At 43.6% G+C, this 18,124-nt stretch overlaps 1 protein-coding gene across 2 annotated transcripts in view; it reads left to right on the top strand.

The window, feature by feature from the left end:
* LOC126291694 (arylalkylamine N-acetyltransferase 1-like) overlaps window positions 1-16,829 on the top strand; it is a 254,764-nt gene extending 237,935 nt beyond the window's left edge. Inside the window, exons 3-5 of one of the 2 annotated variants that reach the window (XR_007551848.1) lie at window positions 2,196-2,490; window positions 12,606-13,133; window positions 14,094-16,829. Coding sequence is in view for 1 of the 2 variants with exons in the window: in XM_049985323.1 (XP_049841280.1) it covers window positions 2,196-2,490; window positions 12,606-12,804 (494 nt within the window). In the remaining variant the exon portion in view is untranslated. Of the gene's footprint in view, window positions 1-2,195; window positions 2,491-12,605 lie in introns of both variants that reach the window. The other variant, XM_049985323.1, reaches the window with a different exon arrangement.
* The last annotated feature ends 1,295 nt before the right edge of the window (window positions 16,830-18,124 follow it).

Here is an 18,124-nt window from a genome sequence, read left to right as displayed (position 1 = left end):
TGTGAATATCCGTTGGTCGCTGACCTTTTGCATGAGGAAAACGTATGACGGAGCGTACTTCGCATTTGGCGGGATTCTGAATCGGCGCAGCCATTTTAAACACGACCTACACCAACCAGAAGCAACGTTCAACTGCCGAATGAGCGCGAGGAGAAAGCTAACGGTTCAAGGTTAACACCAGTGTTGCCAACTTGCTCGGCAAAACTCTTCTGTTCCTCTGGCGTACAGTGTATCTTTGCATTCCGAAATAGCCTCATACTTTGTTGACAGTTACGGTTTATGGCCTGTAGACGCTTACAGCCCTACCTTCAGAGAAATGACGACGCCATTTCGTTACATTTTGTCGATTCATAATGTTCCCATAAACATAAAGAATTTATTTTTGAATATGCATTGGTCGCTGATCTATCGCATGAATAAAACGTATAACGGAGCGCACTTCGCATCTGGCAGGATTCTGAATCGGCGCAGCCATTTTAAACACGACCTACTCCATCCAGAAACAATGTTCAACTGCTGAACGACTGCGGGGAGAAAGCTAACGGATCAAGGTTAACACCAGTGTTGCCAGCTTGCTCGGTAAAACTCTTCTGTTCCTCTGGTGTACTCCGGCCGGTTCTAGGCGCTTCAGCCTGGAACTGCATAACCGATACAGTCGCAGTTTCGAATCCTGCCTCGGGCATGGATGTGTGTGATGTCCTTAAGATAGTTAGGTTTAAGTAGTCCTAAGTTCTAGGGGACTGATGACCACAGATGTTAAGTCCCACAGTGCTCAGAGCCATTTGAGCCATTTTGAACCTCTGGCGTACGGTGTATCTTTACTTTCTGAAATACTCTCATAGTTTGTTGACAGTTACAGTTTATGGTTTGTAGATGCTTACAGTAGTTTCGTGTAGAGATGGGCAAAACTGTTCTTTTCAGAGATCGGATCAGAACAGTTCACTCCCTGAAATGAACTAGCTCTTTTTCAAGACTCACTACTCATTCACAATAGAAAATAATAAGAACTTTTTTTGGGTGATCGGAAAATGTTGTAACTTTAGATTTACATTAACAATACGTTTGTCTATAATGTAATAAAATTTCATTAACCTCATACAAATACATCGCAAGCCATATATTTTTAATGTGAACATTTCCTTCTGAAGATACCTAAAATCGGAAAATCCGTACTACAATAAAAAAATATATATATATAAATTTTACTGTAAGACCAAAGTGCTGCATATAGCATTACGCAGAATAAAATAAGGAAAATATTGGAGTATCACATTTTGCGATATGTTTATCGGTTCGCTCATAATTAAAGCGTAGATTCGAGTGTCCATAATAAAAAATCCTATAGTGAGAGTAGTCGCCAGGAACATAATCAGATCAGTTTAAATAAATAAAAATAAAATAAAACAAATGATGTATACATAACATAATTATGTAATATACATAGCGGTATTACTACGAAGAACAGTATCCAGTAGAGACGAACTCCGATGCAGAGGCGCTGAGTCAAGCAGGTCGAGCCACGAGCTGTATTAGTGTGTGAGATGAGATCGCAGAGACCAGAGTGACGCCTGAGTTGCTTTGCTCAACGCTCTGGCTAGAGTCGAGAACGGTGGGGTGAGCGTTGAGCGGGCGAGTTCTGGGGTTGGGGGGAGCGGTGAACAGCCACCAGTCACCTGCCCCGAGACAAATCGTCCGTTCTCTTGCGAGCAGGTTGTTGCAAGTAGTTCTTATGTTCTCCGCTAGGATGCTCTCTGTCCTGTTGCTCGCATCAACTGCCCAGAGGGCAGGGACGTGGGACCGAAACGATCGCCGACGGATTGCGATGCTAAGTTAAGGTGCGTCAGGCACTGCACGCGGCAGAGGAAGCACAGAAACGGCACGGCATATGTGAAACACAAAATCCAATGGGGCACTGCACAATGAAGGCAGCGGAGGCAGAATCAGGGCAGAGGCCGGCGCTGGCTGTGTTGTGAGGCCCCGCTGATCTGCTCCGACTCTTTCTCTCTCTGTGTCTGCTGTGGGAAACGTTTGGAGCTACCGCTCTTTTTTTCTGAATCACTGACGGTTCACTCCTTTGATGGAATCAACTCTATGGATCAGTTCAGGAGCGGATCCCCCATCTCTAGTTTGGTGATCGTGTGTCTGGGGTACTGTGACTACCCGCCTAGGTAACGTTGCGTGGCGCGATGTTGCAGACCTGTCGCTGATGGCGGTGGACGCGGCGTCGGGCGAGATGCTGGCGGTCTGCATCAACGGCATCCACGAGCCGGGCGGCGAGGGGGACGGGGAGGCGGCGGCGGCGCAGTGCCCCAACCCGCGCTTCCGGCGCATCCTGCAGCTGCTCGCCTTCGTCGACGGCCGCGCCTCAGCGGCGCTCAAGCAGCGCTTCCCGGACCCGGCCGACCGCCGCCAGCTGGAGGTGCGCATCCTGAGCGTGGACGGCGCGGCCCGCGGCCGGGGGCTCGCCACGGCACTCATCAGCCGCACCAGGTGGGTGGCCGCCCCCGCACTCCCACAGGCCAAGGCAGGGCTGGGACACCGGACTGTCACGCGTCTGGACACCTGCTTACATCCCGGTTCCGTTGCTCTCCCATTCGTGGAGACAACAAAATTTTTTGGTCTTACATTTGACCGGAAACTCAGCTGGTCTCCACATGTGTCACATTTGGCTGCCCGTTGTACCTGTTCCCTAAATGTCTACATCTACATCTGCATCCATACTCCGGAAGCCACCTGACGGTGTGTGGTGGAGGGTACCCTGGGTACTTCTATAGGTTCTCCCTTCTATTCCAGTCTCGTATTCTTCGTGGAAAGATGGATTGTCGGTATGCTTCTGTGTGGGCTCTAATCTCTCTGATTTTATCCTCAAGGTCTCTTCGCGAGATATACGTAGGAGGGAGCAATATACAGCTCGACTCTTCGGTGAAGGTATGTTCTCGACACTTCAACAAAAGCCCGTACCGAGCTACTGAGCATCTCTCCAGCAGAGTCTTCCACTGGAGTTTATCTATCATCTCCGTAACGCTCTTATAATTACTAAATGATCCTGTACCGAAGCGCGCTGCTCTCCCTTGGATCTTCTCTATCTCTTCTATCAACTCTATCTGGTACGAATCCCACACTGCTGAGCAGTATTCAAGCAGTGGGTGGACAAGTGTACCGTAACCTACTTCCTTTGTTTTCGGATTGCGTTTCCTTAGGATTCTTCCAATGAATCTCTGTCTGGCATCTGCTTTACCGACGATCAACTTTATATAATCATTACATTTTAAATCACTCCTAACGCCATGCCCGCATCTCGTGGTCGTGCGGTAGGGTTCTCGCTTCCCACGTCCGGGTTCCCAGGTTCGATTCCCAGCGGGGTCAGGGATTTTCTTTGCCTCGTGATGGCTGGGTGTTGTGTGATGTCATTAGGTTAGTTAGGTTTAAGTAGTTCTAAGTTCTAGGGGATTGATGACCATCGATGTTAAGTCCCATAGTGCTCAGAGCCATTTTTTTTCACTCCTAATGCCTACTCCCAGATAATTTATCGAATTAACTGCTTCCAGTTGCTGACCTGCTATTTTGCAGCTAAAAGATAAGGGATCTATCTTTCTATGTATTCGCAGCACATTGCACTTGTCTACATTGAGATTCAATTGCCATTCCCTGCACCATGCGTCAATTCCCTGCAGATCCTCCTGCATTTCAATACAATTTTCCATTGTTGCAACCTCTAGATACACCACAGCATCATCTGCAAAAAGCCTCAGTGAACTTCTGGTGTCATCCACCAGGACATTTATGTATATTGTGAATAGCAACGGTCCTACGACACTCCCCTGCGGCACTCCTGAAATCACTCTTCCTTCGGAAGACTTCTCTCCATTGAGAATGACCTGCTGCGTTGTGTTATCTAGGAACTCCTTAATCCAATTGGTCTGATAGTCCATATCCTCTTATTTTCTTTATTAAACGACTGTGGGGAATTGTATCAAACGCCTTGCGGAAGTAAAGAAACACGGCATCTACCTGGGAACCCGTGTCTATGGCCCTCTGAGTCTTTTTGACGAATAGAGCGAGCTGGGTTTCACACGACCGTCTTTTTCGAAACCCATGCTGATTCTTACAGGGTAGATTTCTAGTCTCCAGAAAAGTCATTATACTCGAACATAATACTTGTTCTAAAATTCTACAGCTGATCGACGTTAGAGATATAGCTCTATAGTTCTGCACATCTGTTCGGCGTCCCTTCTTGAAAACGGGGATAAACTGTGCCCTTTTCCAATCCTTTGGGACGCTACGCTCTTCTAGAGACCTACGGTACACCGCTGCAAAAAGGGGGAGCGAGTTCCTTCGCGTACTCTGTGTAAAATCGAACTGGTATTCCATCAGGTCCAGAGGGCTTTCCTCTTTTGAGCGATTTGAATTGTTTCTCTATCCCTCTGTTGTCTATTTCGATATCTACCATTTTGTCAACTGTGCGACAATCTAGAGAAGGAACTACAGTGCAGTCTTCCTCTGTGAAACGGCTTTGGAAAAAGGCATTTAGTGTTCTCAGCGGTAGTTCGTGGGGAGCGGATCGAACCGTCCTACTTCGCCTATATCAGTCGATCGTCCGCTCCAAGCTTGATTATGGGAGCTTTGTATTCTCCTCTGAACGGCCGTCCATCTTACGCCGCCTCAACTCTATACAACATCGGGGGTCACGTCTTGCGATCCGAGCGTTCTATACTAGTCCCGTTCGAGAGTCTTCATGCTGAAGCCAGTGAATTGCCACTGACCTACCGGCGCGATATACTGCTTTGTCGGTATGCCTATCGGCTATTACCAATGCCCGACCACCCGCCTTATCGTTCCTTTTTTGACGACTCTCTCGACCGTCAATACGGGTCGTATGTCTCTGCCCTGCTACCCCCTGGAGTTCGCTTTCGTCGCCTCCTTCAGCACCTTGATTTTTCACTCCCAGCAACCTTTAGAGTGGGCGAGAGCCAAGCGCCACGTTGGCTCCAGGCTCACTTCCGCATTCACCTTCATTTCGGTCCCAAAGGAGGTTACCCCAGCTTCGGTATACCACTCGCGGTTTGTCGAACTTCGTTCGAAGTTCATTAATACGATCTTCATTTATACAGATGGCTACAAGACCAATGACGGGGCAGACAGTTTCAAATACCGGCTCCATGGCCATTGTTCGGTCTTCACAGCTGAGCTATTTGCCCTCTATCAGGCTGTTCTTTACACCCGCCGCTACCAACATTCTCCTTATGTCATCTGCTCTGATTCTCTGAGCGCCATCAAGAGCCGCAGTGATCCGTATCCAGTGCACCCTTTCGTGCACCGGATCCAACGCTCTCTTCAGCAGCTGGCGGACGACGGTTCTCCGGTTATCTTCATGTGGGTTCCTGGCCATGTCGATATCCCTGGGAACAAGCTGAAATTGCCACGGCCAAGGCTGCGGTCCTCCAGCCTCGAACAGCTTCTTGTTGTGTGCCTTCATCTGATTTTAGCAGGGTCATTTGTCAGCGCATTTTATCGCTGTGTCATGCCGATTGGTCTACACTTACTGCAAACAAGCTTCGGACCTTGAAACCTCTCCCCACGGCTCGGACGACCTCTTCACGCCCTTCTCGGCGGGAGGAGGTCGTTTTGGCCCGTTTACGGATTGGACACTGCCGGTTCAGCCATCGCCATCTGCTGACGGCTGCGCCGGCGCCGTTCTGCCCATGTGGACAATTGCTGACGGTACGCCCCTTTTTAACGTCCTGTCCGAGTTTTAATACGCTGAGCATTGATCTTGGCCTGCCATGTACTCTTGATGAAATTTTAGTAGATGACACACGAGTAGCTGCTCGCGTTCTTCGTTTTATCCACTTGACAAACCTGTCTAACGACATTTGATTACGCTGTTTTCTTTTAATCCCTCGCCTGTTAGTGTGCCTTTTATAGTGTTGTCCTTTTTAGTTGCTGCTTTGACATTGTGCTTCGCAGTGCAATCATAACTTAGTCTGGGCGCTAATGACCATTGTAGTTGTGCACACTAAAACCACAAAAAAAAAACTCTCAGACAAAAAGAACGACGCACCGCGATGTGATCGTACGAGTGAGACGGAATACAGCAGATGTGACGTGTACCCAGGAATAAATTTCCAAACAACTTACGGGAATACATACAGGTAATATTTGCAGCGACCGCCGATATTTCGGCGGGAGTACGTTGTCCTCGATGGTGAGCGTCCATCGGAGGTGAGGGTATCATCTGGAGTGCCGCAGGGAAGTATGGTAGGAAGATTTTGGATAGGGTGAATAGCAATGTGCGGCTGTTTGCTGATGATGCTTTGGTGTACGGGAAGGTGTCATCGTTGAGTGACTGTAGGAGGATACAAGATGACTTGGACAAGATTTGTGATTGGTGTAAAGAATGGCAGCTAACTTTAAATATAGATAAATGTAAATTAATGCAGATGAATAGGAAAAAGAATCCTATAATGTTTGAATACTCCATTAGTAGTGTAGCGCTTGACACAGCCAATTCGATTAAATATTTGGGCGTAACATTGCAGAGCGATGTGAAGTGGGACAAGCATTTAATGGCAGTTATGGGGAAGGCGGATAGTCGTCTTCGGTTCATTGGTAGAATTTTGGGAAGATGTGGTTCATCTGTGAAGGAGACCGCTTATAAAACACTAATACGACCTATTCTTGAGTACTGCTCGAGCGTTTGGGATCCCTATCAGGTCGGATTCAGGGAGGACATAGAAGCAATTCAGAGGCGGGCTGCTAGATTTGTTACTGGTAGGTTTGATCATCACGCAAGTGTTACGGAAATGCTTCAGGAACTCGTGTGGGAGTCTCTAGAGGAAAGGAGGAGTTCTTTTCGTGAATCGCTACTGAGGAAGTTTATAGAACCAGCATTTGAGGCTGACTGCAGTACAATTTTATTGCCGCCAACTTACATTTCACGGAAAGACCACAAAGATAAGATAAGAGAGATTAGGGCTCGTACAGAGGCATATAGGCAGTCATTTTTCCTTCGTTCTGTTTGGGGGTGGAACAGGGAGAGAAGATGATAGTTGTGGTACGAGGAACCCTCCGCCACGCACCGTATGGTGGATTTAGGAGTATATATGTAGATGTAGATGTAGAGTAAACCCCGACATTTTCAGGGGTTTTGTTATTGTGGAACATTGTTTGGATACTGATCACCCTATGTTACGAGGGCCATTCAGAAATTAAGGAAAATTGAAACCACGGTGAAAATCAAAACTGTTTTATTTGCTACAGTTAGATACAATTTCCAGTGACTTATCTCCATAGTCGCCGATCCGACTTAGACGTTTGTCGTAGCGGTCCAACAGTTTTCCAATATCCTCGTCATAGAACGCAGCTGCTAGTGCTTTCTACCAGTTCTCTACGCTGGCCTACAGCTCGTTGTCTGTGCCAAAATCTTGTCTTCATAGCCAGCGGTTCATGTCAGCACAGATGAAACTCAGAGGGAGACAGTTACGGGCTGTATTGTGTGTAATGAAACATTTCCAATTGAAAACGATCCAGGATGACCTTCATTGCCCCTTCAGAATGCGGTTGAGAACTGTCTTGAAGAAGAAAGCGCACGACAGTTACATAATGTTGGCTGCATAGCTTCAGGCGAAATTTCTCACCAGGCCCCCGTACGTGGCGGGAGACACTATTGTTCTAGGTATCTTTACGTGCTCCCTGTGTGCCTACAACTAAAAAGAACGACGTAACGCGATCTACGGGCATACGAGAGACACTGCCCAACACACCTGTGCAAAACTTCAACGGATTTTTCACTGTGGCTTCCATTTCGCTACAGATCGTTCCTAAGTTTCCTAATCACCCTCGTATGTAACAATACCGAGCATGCACGTCCAGCTTTTGGGACAGTGCTATTAACCCTTTTCGTGGGCAAAATTATTGAGCAGTTTTTTTTTTATTGCGATCAGATAGTAGTTAACAGAATTATATTTATCGTACAGAATATCAAATTTGCACCAACTGTGAAAGTGAAGTCACACAACAAGGTGGGAAGTATTCATCCCATTGCCCTTCCTTGGAGCTAAATGACAAAAACAACTTTTTCAATATATGTCATATTTATTTGATAAATTTACTTATCTTGTTACGATTATTGTTCACAATTACTTGCCATGAAATTTTCTGAAACATGAGTCTATGCAAAGTAGTATTTGACAATATGTACAAACACAGCGAGTGCTCTTTTCCGCAGCTTTGGTACTACAATGACGGCACGTCCAGTAGGTTTCTCCTAAAATGGGTTGATGCTCCCCTACAGCCACATGACGAAAATCTTCACGTACTTTACCCATTTTTGCCAGAAAGACAGATTTTTGTCCACACCTTTTGTGTGTGTGTGTGTGTGTGTTTGTTTGTGTGTGTGTGTGTGTGTGTGTGTGTGTGTGTGTGTGGTTTGAGGTTTCCGGGCGCTAAACAGCGTGTGCATCAGCACCCAAATGCATAGAAACAGGAACGCATGCGGTGAAGGGACGAAGACGGACAGCGAACAAGGAGAACGGCTGAAAGACACAGACCTGATGCAGTTCCAAATCCTCACACACAAAGGCAAAACAGGAGGAGAAGAAACGCACTGTAAAAGGAAAGGAAACACAAGGCAAAAAGAACAGAAATCGAAGTGGAACAAGTAGGTAATCGTGACTGGAGGACCTCTTACCTAAAACCTGGGTGAGCCAGTCACCCAGCAGCACATTAAAATCCTCTCCCTAAAACCCGTGGCAACAAATGGGACAGGACACAAAACCCTAAGACCTTAACCACAGTCGTTGCGTCGTATTGCAAAATAGAGGGCAAATCCGGTGGCAAGGAAATCACCTCCCTCTGGTCAGAGAATAAAGGACAGTAATCTGGACGCCACAAGCTCTGCAGATTGGGGGGTCCTCGCGCCGGAGTAAAAAACCGTGCGTTAAGGGACTGTGCCCGATGTGGAGGCGAGTGAGGTGAACCTCATCCCGCCTGCATGACTGGTAGGACGTACGCCATGGCCGCGTGGTGGCCTTGACCAGACGCAGCTTATTTTCACCGGCTGCCAGCCACTCCTCTTCCCATTGACGCGTAACACAAAAACGCAAGAGGGAGGTAACAGCATGGAGGGGGACGACACATTCAACAGCGTGAGGGAGGGAACATGCATCCTTTTTTGGGATGAGAAGCCAGCGATTAATTGTCTGGCTAGATGGATCCTGTATGTGAGCTGATCATGCTGTCCACTTTCTCTTTTACTTTTTTCCACAGGGTAAAACTGTTCACTGCAGCAACAGCCACCAGAAAATAAAATATTCTGTGCCACCATTTTACAGAACGTCTGCCAATAGCGTACCTTTCTCTTAATTGATGAAACTTGTCCACTTCACCCATTATTTTGTTGTATTCTGCCACAACTCCAGGACAAGAAATCTCTGTACTAGCACCATCCTTGTTTTTCGTGTTCACTGTGGCTGTTTCTCATGGGTCATGAACTGAGGACAGGAAAGTGACTGGACGGTTATCCATCCATTTTACTGCAGAAATGGCTCCTTTTGTTTCAAACTGGAATTCTCCTCGTTCCAATTTTACGTGCTCCTTCATAAATTTGGGTAAATCAAAAGTATGTACCTAATACTATAGCTTTGAAGAACAAATTGCAAAATGTCAAACAAACAGCACTGAAAGGCTCCTCTACAGAGCAACACTCAGCTACACAATGCCTCTGCGCGAAGTTACAGCAGAAACGGCGGGAACTTCCGTTTGGAAGTAGTACCCTATTCTGTTCACTAGGTGGTAGCACCGTACAGAGGTGGGAACTGTGAATCCCACGGGACTAGGAGCGAGTTCATTGTAGTGGGAAGCATGTTTCCCACGGCTCACAAAAGGTTTAATGTAGCTGTTGAAATCAAATTAGCGAGCAACCATGTAAGCGGGGATGGAAAGTTTTGTTTAAACTCTGCTTGCTCTCTGTCTTGTCAAAAAACAGAGTCAATGTTACCTCACCTGCTAGTTCGTGGTCTTTCACTATCGATACCTCTGACTTTGGTCATCTTTGGTGCACTAGTTTTCACTGTGTGTGTGTTATCTCTTCTGAATTACTCGAAGATCTGAAGTTTCAAATTTGCTTGTACGTCGCCTGTCCATTGCTGTTTGTGCGTTGAAAATGGCGGGGTGTACTCCCGCCGAAATATGTTCGCTCGCTGTAAATATTTCCTGGCTGAATTCCTGTAAGTTGTTTTGTACACCAGCAGAAACGCAGGTCAGACAAATAAATGGTTACGATTCCACTAAAACTGCATAATTTATACAGAAGAAAGAACTTCACAACCTGAGCAAGTCAATCATGCTTCGGTCAACCCCTGGCCCTTACTCAAGCACTGATTCGGCATGCCATTGATTTGATACAGTTGTTGGATGTCCACCCAGGGCGTTGCATCATCAAAATTCCCGAGATGGTTGGAGGACCCTGCCCATAACACTCCCAAGTTCTCAACTGGAAAGAGTTTCGGTGAACTTTCTGGTCAAAGTAGGGTTTGGCATGCATGAAGAAAAGCAAGTAGAGGTTCTCGCCATGTGTCGTCAGGCGCTATCTTGCTCATATGTAATCCCAGGATGGCTTGTTATAAAGTGCAATGATATGGGGATTATAATATCGTCGACGTGCTATCAGAGTGCCACGAAGGACTACCAAAGGGTCCTGCTACCAAACGAAGTGCCACCTCACTCCATTGCTCTCGGTTCTTGGACCCTATGGCGGACGACAGTCATGTTAGTATTGGGACTGTTGATAGAATATCGCCGGCCGGAGTGGCCGAGCGGTTCTAGGCGCTACAGTCTGGAACCGCGCTACCGCTACGGTCGCAGGTTCGAATCCTGCCTCGGGCATGGATGTGTGTGATGTCCTTAGGTTAGTTAGGAATAAGTTGTTCTAAGTTGTAGGGGACTGATGACCTCAGAAGTTTAGTCCCATAGTGATCAAAGCCATTTGAACCATTTTGATAGAATATCGAAGTATCAACAACTATTGCCTGAAAGACGTGGATGTATATCGGCGGTATTTCTTCGTCTGATATATCGATATGTTGTTGTTGTTGTTGTCTTCAGTCCTGAGACTGGTTTGATGCAGCTCTCCATGCTACTCTATCCTGTGCAAGCCGCTTCATCTCCCAGTATCTACTGCAACCTACATTCTTCTGAACCTGCTTAGTGTATTCATCTCTTGGTCTCCCTCTACGATTTTTACCCTCCACGCTGCCCTGCAATGCTAAATTTGTGATCCCTTGATGCCTCAAAACATGTCCTACCAACCGATCTCTTCTTCTAGTCAAGTTGTACCACAAACTTCTCTTCTCCCCAGTCCTATTCAATACCTCCTCATTAGTTATGTGATGTACCCATCTAATCTTCAGCATTCTTCTGTAGCACCACATTTCGAAAGCTTCTATTCTCTTCTTGTCCAAACTAGTTATCGTCCATGTTTCACTTCCATACATGGCTACACTGCAAACAAATACTTTCAGAAACGACTTCCTGATACATAAATCTATATTCGATGTTAACAAATTTCTCTTCTCCAGAAACGCTTTCCTTGCCATTGCCAGTCTACATTTTATATCCTCTCTACTTCGACCATCATCAGTTATTTTGCTCTCCAAATAGCGAAACTCCTTTGCTACTTTAAGTGTCTTATTTCCTAATCTAACTCCCTCAGTACCACCCGACTTAATTCGACTACATTCCATTATCCACGTTTTGCTTTTGTTGATTTTCATCTTATATACTCCTCTCAAGACACTGTCCATTCCATTCAACTGCTCTTGCAAGTCCTTTGCTGTCTCTGACAGAATTACAATGTCATAGGCGAACCTCAAAGTTTTTATTTCTTCTCCATGGATTTTAATACCTACTCCGAACTTTTCTTTTGTTTCCTTCACTGCTTGCTCAATATACAGATTGAATAACATCGGGGAGAGGCTACAACCCTGTCTCACTCCCTTCCCAACCACTGCTTCCCTTTTATGCCCCTCGACTCTTATAACTGCCATCTGGTTTCTGTACAAATTGTAAATAGCCTTTCGCTCCTTGTATTTTACCCCTGCTACCTTCAGAATTTGAAAGAGAGTGTTCCAGTCAACATTGTCAAATGCTTTGTCTAAGTCTACAAATGCTAGAAACGTAGGCTTGCCTTTCCTTATTCTTTCTTCCAAGATAAATCGTAGGGTCAGTAATGCCTCCCATGCTCCAACATTTCTACGGAATCCGAACTGATCTTCCCCGAGGTTTGGTTTTGCTTCGGTCCAACAACCGACCATGATTCAAGTGAGAAAGTCCCGGAGAACTGAGAGCTGACGAGATTCCTACTGGCAATGTACTAACGCGTGCGCCGGCCGGAGTGGCCGAGCGGTTCTAGGCGATACAGTCTGGAACCGCGCGACCGCTACGGTCGCAGGTTCGAATCCTGCCTCGGGCATGGATGTGTGTGATGTCCTTAGGTTAGTTAGATATAAGCAGTTCTAAGTTCTAGGGGACTGATGACCTTAGAAGTTAAGTCCCATAGTAAAAAAAAAAAACTAACGCGTGCGGCCGCCGGTGTGGTTCTCTTCCAGTGAGCTGGCCAAGCAGCGGGGCATCCCCCTGGTTCGCGTCGACTGCACCAGCCACTACTCTGCCCGCGCGGTCGGCCGTCTCGGCTTCGAGTGCATCTTCTCCATGCCGTACGCCCAGTACAAGCGAGACGGGGAGGTCGTCTTCACGCCCGCCGAGCCCCACAAGGAGGTCTGCACCTACATTAAGAGGGCCGTCTAGTGGTGCAGCAGCAGCACAAGTGTGGTGGCGCGAACTGCTGGAGAGTAAACACACAATACTGCTGTATGCAACTCCAAGTACAAAACGAGCACACCAACTGAGTGTCCTCTAAGCTTCAGCTTAGCCCAAGGTTCATCCACAGTTCTATGGTGTGATGCCTTTTCGTTTCTCCCTCAACAGGCAGCTGATTATTCTGTTATCTTCTCTCTCTCTCTCTCTCTCTCTCTCTCTCTCTCTCTCTCTCTCTCTCTCTCTCTCACTCACTCACTCACTCACTCACTCTCTCCTACTCACATGCACACACTGTACTCTTATTTGGGAAGACTCAGGTTCTAATTCCCATCTAGCTATCCACATTAGGGTTTTCTGTGATTTTCTATCGCTTATGGCAAATGCTGAGAGCGCTCCTTAAAAGGGAACCTCCCCATCGCACCCCCTTCAGATTTAGTTATAAGTTGGCACAGTGGATAGGCCTTGAAAAACTGAACACAGATCAATCGCGAAAACAGGAAGAAGTTGTGTGGAACTATGAAAAAAAATAAGCAAAATATACAAACTGAGTAGTTGAAACGCAACATAAGCAACATCAAAGACACTGTGAGCTAAGGAGGTGAAAATTTAATTTTTTATTTTCAGTTTATGTGACAAACTCTTGTGTCTTCATCACTTTTTTTGGAGTGATTATCACATCCACAAGAAAACCTAAATCGTGCAAGGAAGAAGAATCTTTTTACCCATTCCCAAGTGTACAAGTTAGGTGGGTCGGCAACATATTCCTGTCATGTGACACTCATGCCATCATCAGTGTCGTATAGAATATATCGGACGTGTTTTCCTGTGGAGGAGTCGGTTGACCTATGACCTTGCGATCAAATGTTTTCGTCTCCCATTGGAGAGGCACGTCCTTTCGTCTGCTAATCGCACGGTTTTACGGTGCTGTCGCAAAACACAAACTTATTACAGTGGACAGAGACGTCAATGGACGAACGGACAGATCATAACTTTGCGAAAATAAAGAAAGTAAATTTTCCACTCGAAGAAAGACTTGAACCAATGACCTCTCGTTCCGCAGTTGCTCACACTAACCACAGGACCACGGCGCTCTTCAGCTCAGACTATCCTTGGTGTTGAATATGTTACGCATGGACTACTCAGTTTCTACGTTTTGCTTATTATTTCATAGTTCCACACAACGTCTTTCTATTTTCTCGATCGATTTGTGTTCAGTTTTTCAAGGCCTATCCACTGCGCCAGCTTATAACTAAATCTGAGGGGGGTGCGATGGGGAGGTTCCCATGTTAGAAGAAGCCATGAGATACTTCCTACCCTAATCTTCCCCCAATCCGAACTTATGTTATGTCTCTAATGATCTTATCGTTGATGGGATTATAATGTATCACTGAGAATGAAAATTGTGCTCCAAAAGCAGATTGTAAAGTCTCTGTGTCTTAAGAAGACATGTGAGATATGTGCTACTAGCTTGAAGTCAATACTTCCCTCCGTTGCCTCTTGTCTCCCATCCATCTCCTCCCAGTAGATGAATTTATCAGTGGCTGTTTAACTGAATAGATTAAAACTCAGTTTCGTGATTTCTCCTACACTGACTGAAGGAAATCACATGTCACAATTCCCAAACCGGCTCAATCCTTACTTAAACATACAACAAAGTGGTCTGGAGAGAGACTAAAAATGTCCACTGCGCCGTCTATAATCTATCCACTTCTGTACAGGACATTACAAAAACCTGAGGCCCCACCCACCCAAGATATGTTCGTGTAACAAGGAGAAATTCTGACCTGCAAATATAGCAAGTGTCGATGTGAAGTGTCACTGCTGGGAACAAGTTATAACAATATCCACCCACAACATGTACCTCTGACAATGATTAAATTAATTGTCATAGAAGCTTCGGAATGCCCACTGGTTTGTGTTGCTTGAAATGTTAGTAGCAAACAAACATACACATCTCACTTATAATACATTTCCTTCTAAATGACGTATACTTATGGCGAAATATGACAAATTATCCAAACTGGATAATGATTTCTAAAGTTGCTTGTTTATAATTCCTTTAAAATGTACAAAAGAAGTTAAGTATTGTTCATGTAGTCCTTTTTTTATTACTGTGGCTGTGATGGCACACAATAATTTAGTTTATTTTATACTGCACGAAGTGTACTCTGATGCTTATTTAAGTGTAGTAATGATGTGAGTACTACACTCTAATGTCAAGTTCCTGTTCAATATCAGATAGAAGCTATAAGGATGGTCAGGAAATGAAAATTGTGATGAGAGTGATGTCATAACAGTAACTGCATGTTGGGAACTAAAGATATTCAAGAGGGTTCTCCCTGTTTCTCATTAAATGAGTGTACTTTGTTGGGAAATCACTATTTCTACTATTCTCGGTCTTTTTTTACTGTATAGTACCTGCATCAGACGTGAAATCCGAAAGCAATGCTTAGCCTTATAACATGCCTGGCTTATGAATTTCTTTCCACAAGGACCACATCATAGAATGCACGAAGTTCAGAGCTATGTTATAGACATTTATTCATATTGTACCATGACTGTTATACTGCAGTAAATAACAAATTTCTGAAATAATAACTGTGCTAATGTGCTTATATATTACAACAAGAAATTATGAGGTAAAGAAAACAACCTTCACCTGCATTTTATGCATACTTTATATGTTTCAAAATTTCTTTGTGTGTTTCATGAAGATAACGATCACTGATCTGGCGGATTCTACATTACAGAAACTAAATATTCACTATTTTTCGATTTTTTATGTGAATACAAAATTGTTAGTTTTCTTTCTGTTTTTTCTATCAACACAAAAACAAACTCTTTAATTGTATCAGTTCACAATTGTTAAATTTCAAAATATTTGTTACATAATTTTGGCATTGAAGCTTTTTCATGATCAGAACAATGTGTATGCAACTCTCAGAAATTGTATAGCTTTCTCCAGGAAATGTACCTACGTATTAATAATAATTTTGACAAAGACAGGCTCTTAGAATAATGGCTTCTCAGAAATGTACTCCCATTAACATTGATTAAGTCTTCAATTTTCACACTGACTATAACTACAACATAATGCTCCTTTTTTGAAATAATTCATTAAGACAGACATGACTGCATACAACATTTACTATTGTAGTGAGTTCTTGTCATTTATGGCCTTCATCATATCTTATTGTCCTCATTAATTTCTATGTAACTCACCTTGTAGAAATTTGTATCTCTAAAGAGTTGCCTATTACTGGCATCATTCAAAGGAAACCGCAAATGCCTTCCTTAGTTAAGCTATATGAGCAGCACTGTCCAGAAAATTATTGAAAAGTTATCTTAGATCACTGAAATTTCTGCAAAAAAGCAATTATGTCAAGTTTTATAAAAATGGTAATCTCTGTTTGTACATTTCAATTACAGTATGGTGATGCTAAAAGAAATCAATGAATACTTGTAGCAGACATGCTGTGCAAAAGCGAAATACCAGTGTAACAGAACTTAGTTGTACTGATACTATGATATAAATTGTCAGGAAAGAATAACTTCGAAGCAAAATATTTATATTTCTTTCGATTATTTACAAAGTGCAATGATTATATTTCCTGCTTCCTAAGTCTAACCTCAAATAACATTCCAGAAACATTATAAATGTTGTAATGTTGCAAAATCTGTGATATATGTGTCATGCTGTACATTGTGTACCGTTTGTACTCTCTCCCTAACAACCTCAAAACTCTGGAAATACAAAGACCTTTATGCATTATTAATTCATGTTGTTAATGTGTAAGACAGTGTGAAATCTGCATGTCCTTACCTACATTTATAATGTGTATATAATATCTATTTCATAAAATGAAAGCACAAACTATATTACTCGAGTATAAATGGAAAGAATAGAATTCATCTGTTGTTAAAGGATATTGTTTTGTTACATACTCTGTAATTTTATTGTATTTATATGTTTTGAAAGTGGGAATAAAAGCTTGTAGCTTGAAATATAAAAAGTATTTCTTAGCACCTCAACTTTTCTAGTGACAGAACAACATTAAATCACTACATTACATTTGTCGTATTCCATGAATCCCATGCACTCTCTAGGATGTGGAAAGAACACAAAAAAAATGTAGATTTTATTTAGTTTAAGCATAGTACTTTGAAATGATTTGAAACTGCTAAGGACTTATGTATTACACTGATAATTGTAAAATAATATGAATATCATACAGAGTTTCTGTTTAGATCATCTTCACTCTAGAAGAAGAAGTTGCAAGCTCTTATACTCAATACATTATCCATGTTGCATTCACTACACTCTGATATGTTGTTCAATACGTGTGTATCCATATGTGCGACTCCTTTCTGTACTAATGTTGACTCCTTGATATCCTTCTAGACCATGTGTTTGCTTATACTGCTACATCCACACTTTTCACAATTTTTTTTAAAAAAGGACATTTATATTGTTATGTAGTTGCCAAAACACTTAGTTTCCTTAAGAGACCTAGAATATTAAGAGATCTAGAATTAACACCAGACACAAATCTTACACAGTTCTGTATTTTGAAAATACTATGCTTGTAAATTGACTTTCTCCCTGGCTCATTAGTGAACGGAATTATACAGAATAAAACAGGTTTTTTCTCATTTTTTTTAATTATATTAAGCAGTGTTCATGCATACTGTTGACAGCTTAACTGAGACATATAATTAATTTTAGTCGACGGATTTTTCCTGTTACAGTCGTGATCTGTCTGCAGCTCCAAGAGTTTAACAATCTCTAGTACTTGTATTTCATTGATGGAATAACTTGTTTTATCGATTATGGGGTTCTGCAAGAAATACTGAACTGTAAGTATCGAATCTTGTCAAAATACAGCGACAGTTCATTTGCCTTGAACCGTCAGGTGATGTTTTCGAATATTTCATTAGCTTTCTTTTCAGTAATGGAACCAGTATTATTTTTATAAGCATACTTGCATTGTCTGCAAAAGGAACAAAATTTTCTTCTTCCATAAACCTCAAGTGGAGGATCATTGACAGACAGCCATGAAAATGAGTTGATAAAAACATTTTCTTTTTGATCATTGAATCTTACATCACGTTTCACTAATCATATCACGAAGGAGAACCTTCAGGGAAAGCAAATGCAGGCATCACCAGCAAGGGACATGGGAATTAGTGTGCACTAGACAGCATAAAAATTGGGCCACTGCAGACAAAACAGGAGAAAATTCGAACCATTTGGAAACAGAAAAAAAAAGTGGTCCACAGCGTGACGTCGGAGAAAGGAAGCGGGTCA

This window comes from Schistocerca gregaria, chromosome 9 (genome assembly GCF_023897955.1).
Source record: "Schistocerca gregaria isolate iqSchGreg1 chromosome 9, iqSchGreg1.2, whole genome shotgun sequence".
Taxonomy (NCBI): Eukaryota; Metazoa; Arthropoda; class Insecta; order Orthoptera; family Acrididae; genus Schistocerca; species Schistocerca gregaria.
Note: the sequence above shows the minus strand (reverse complement) of the source record. Positions and strands in the feature narration are given on the sequence as shown.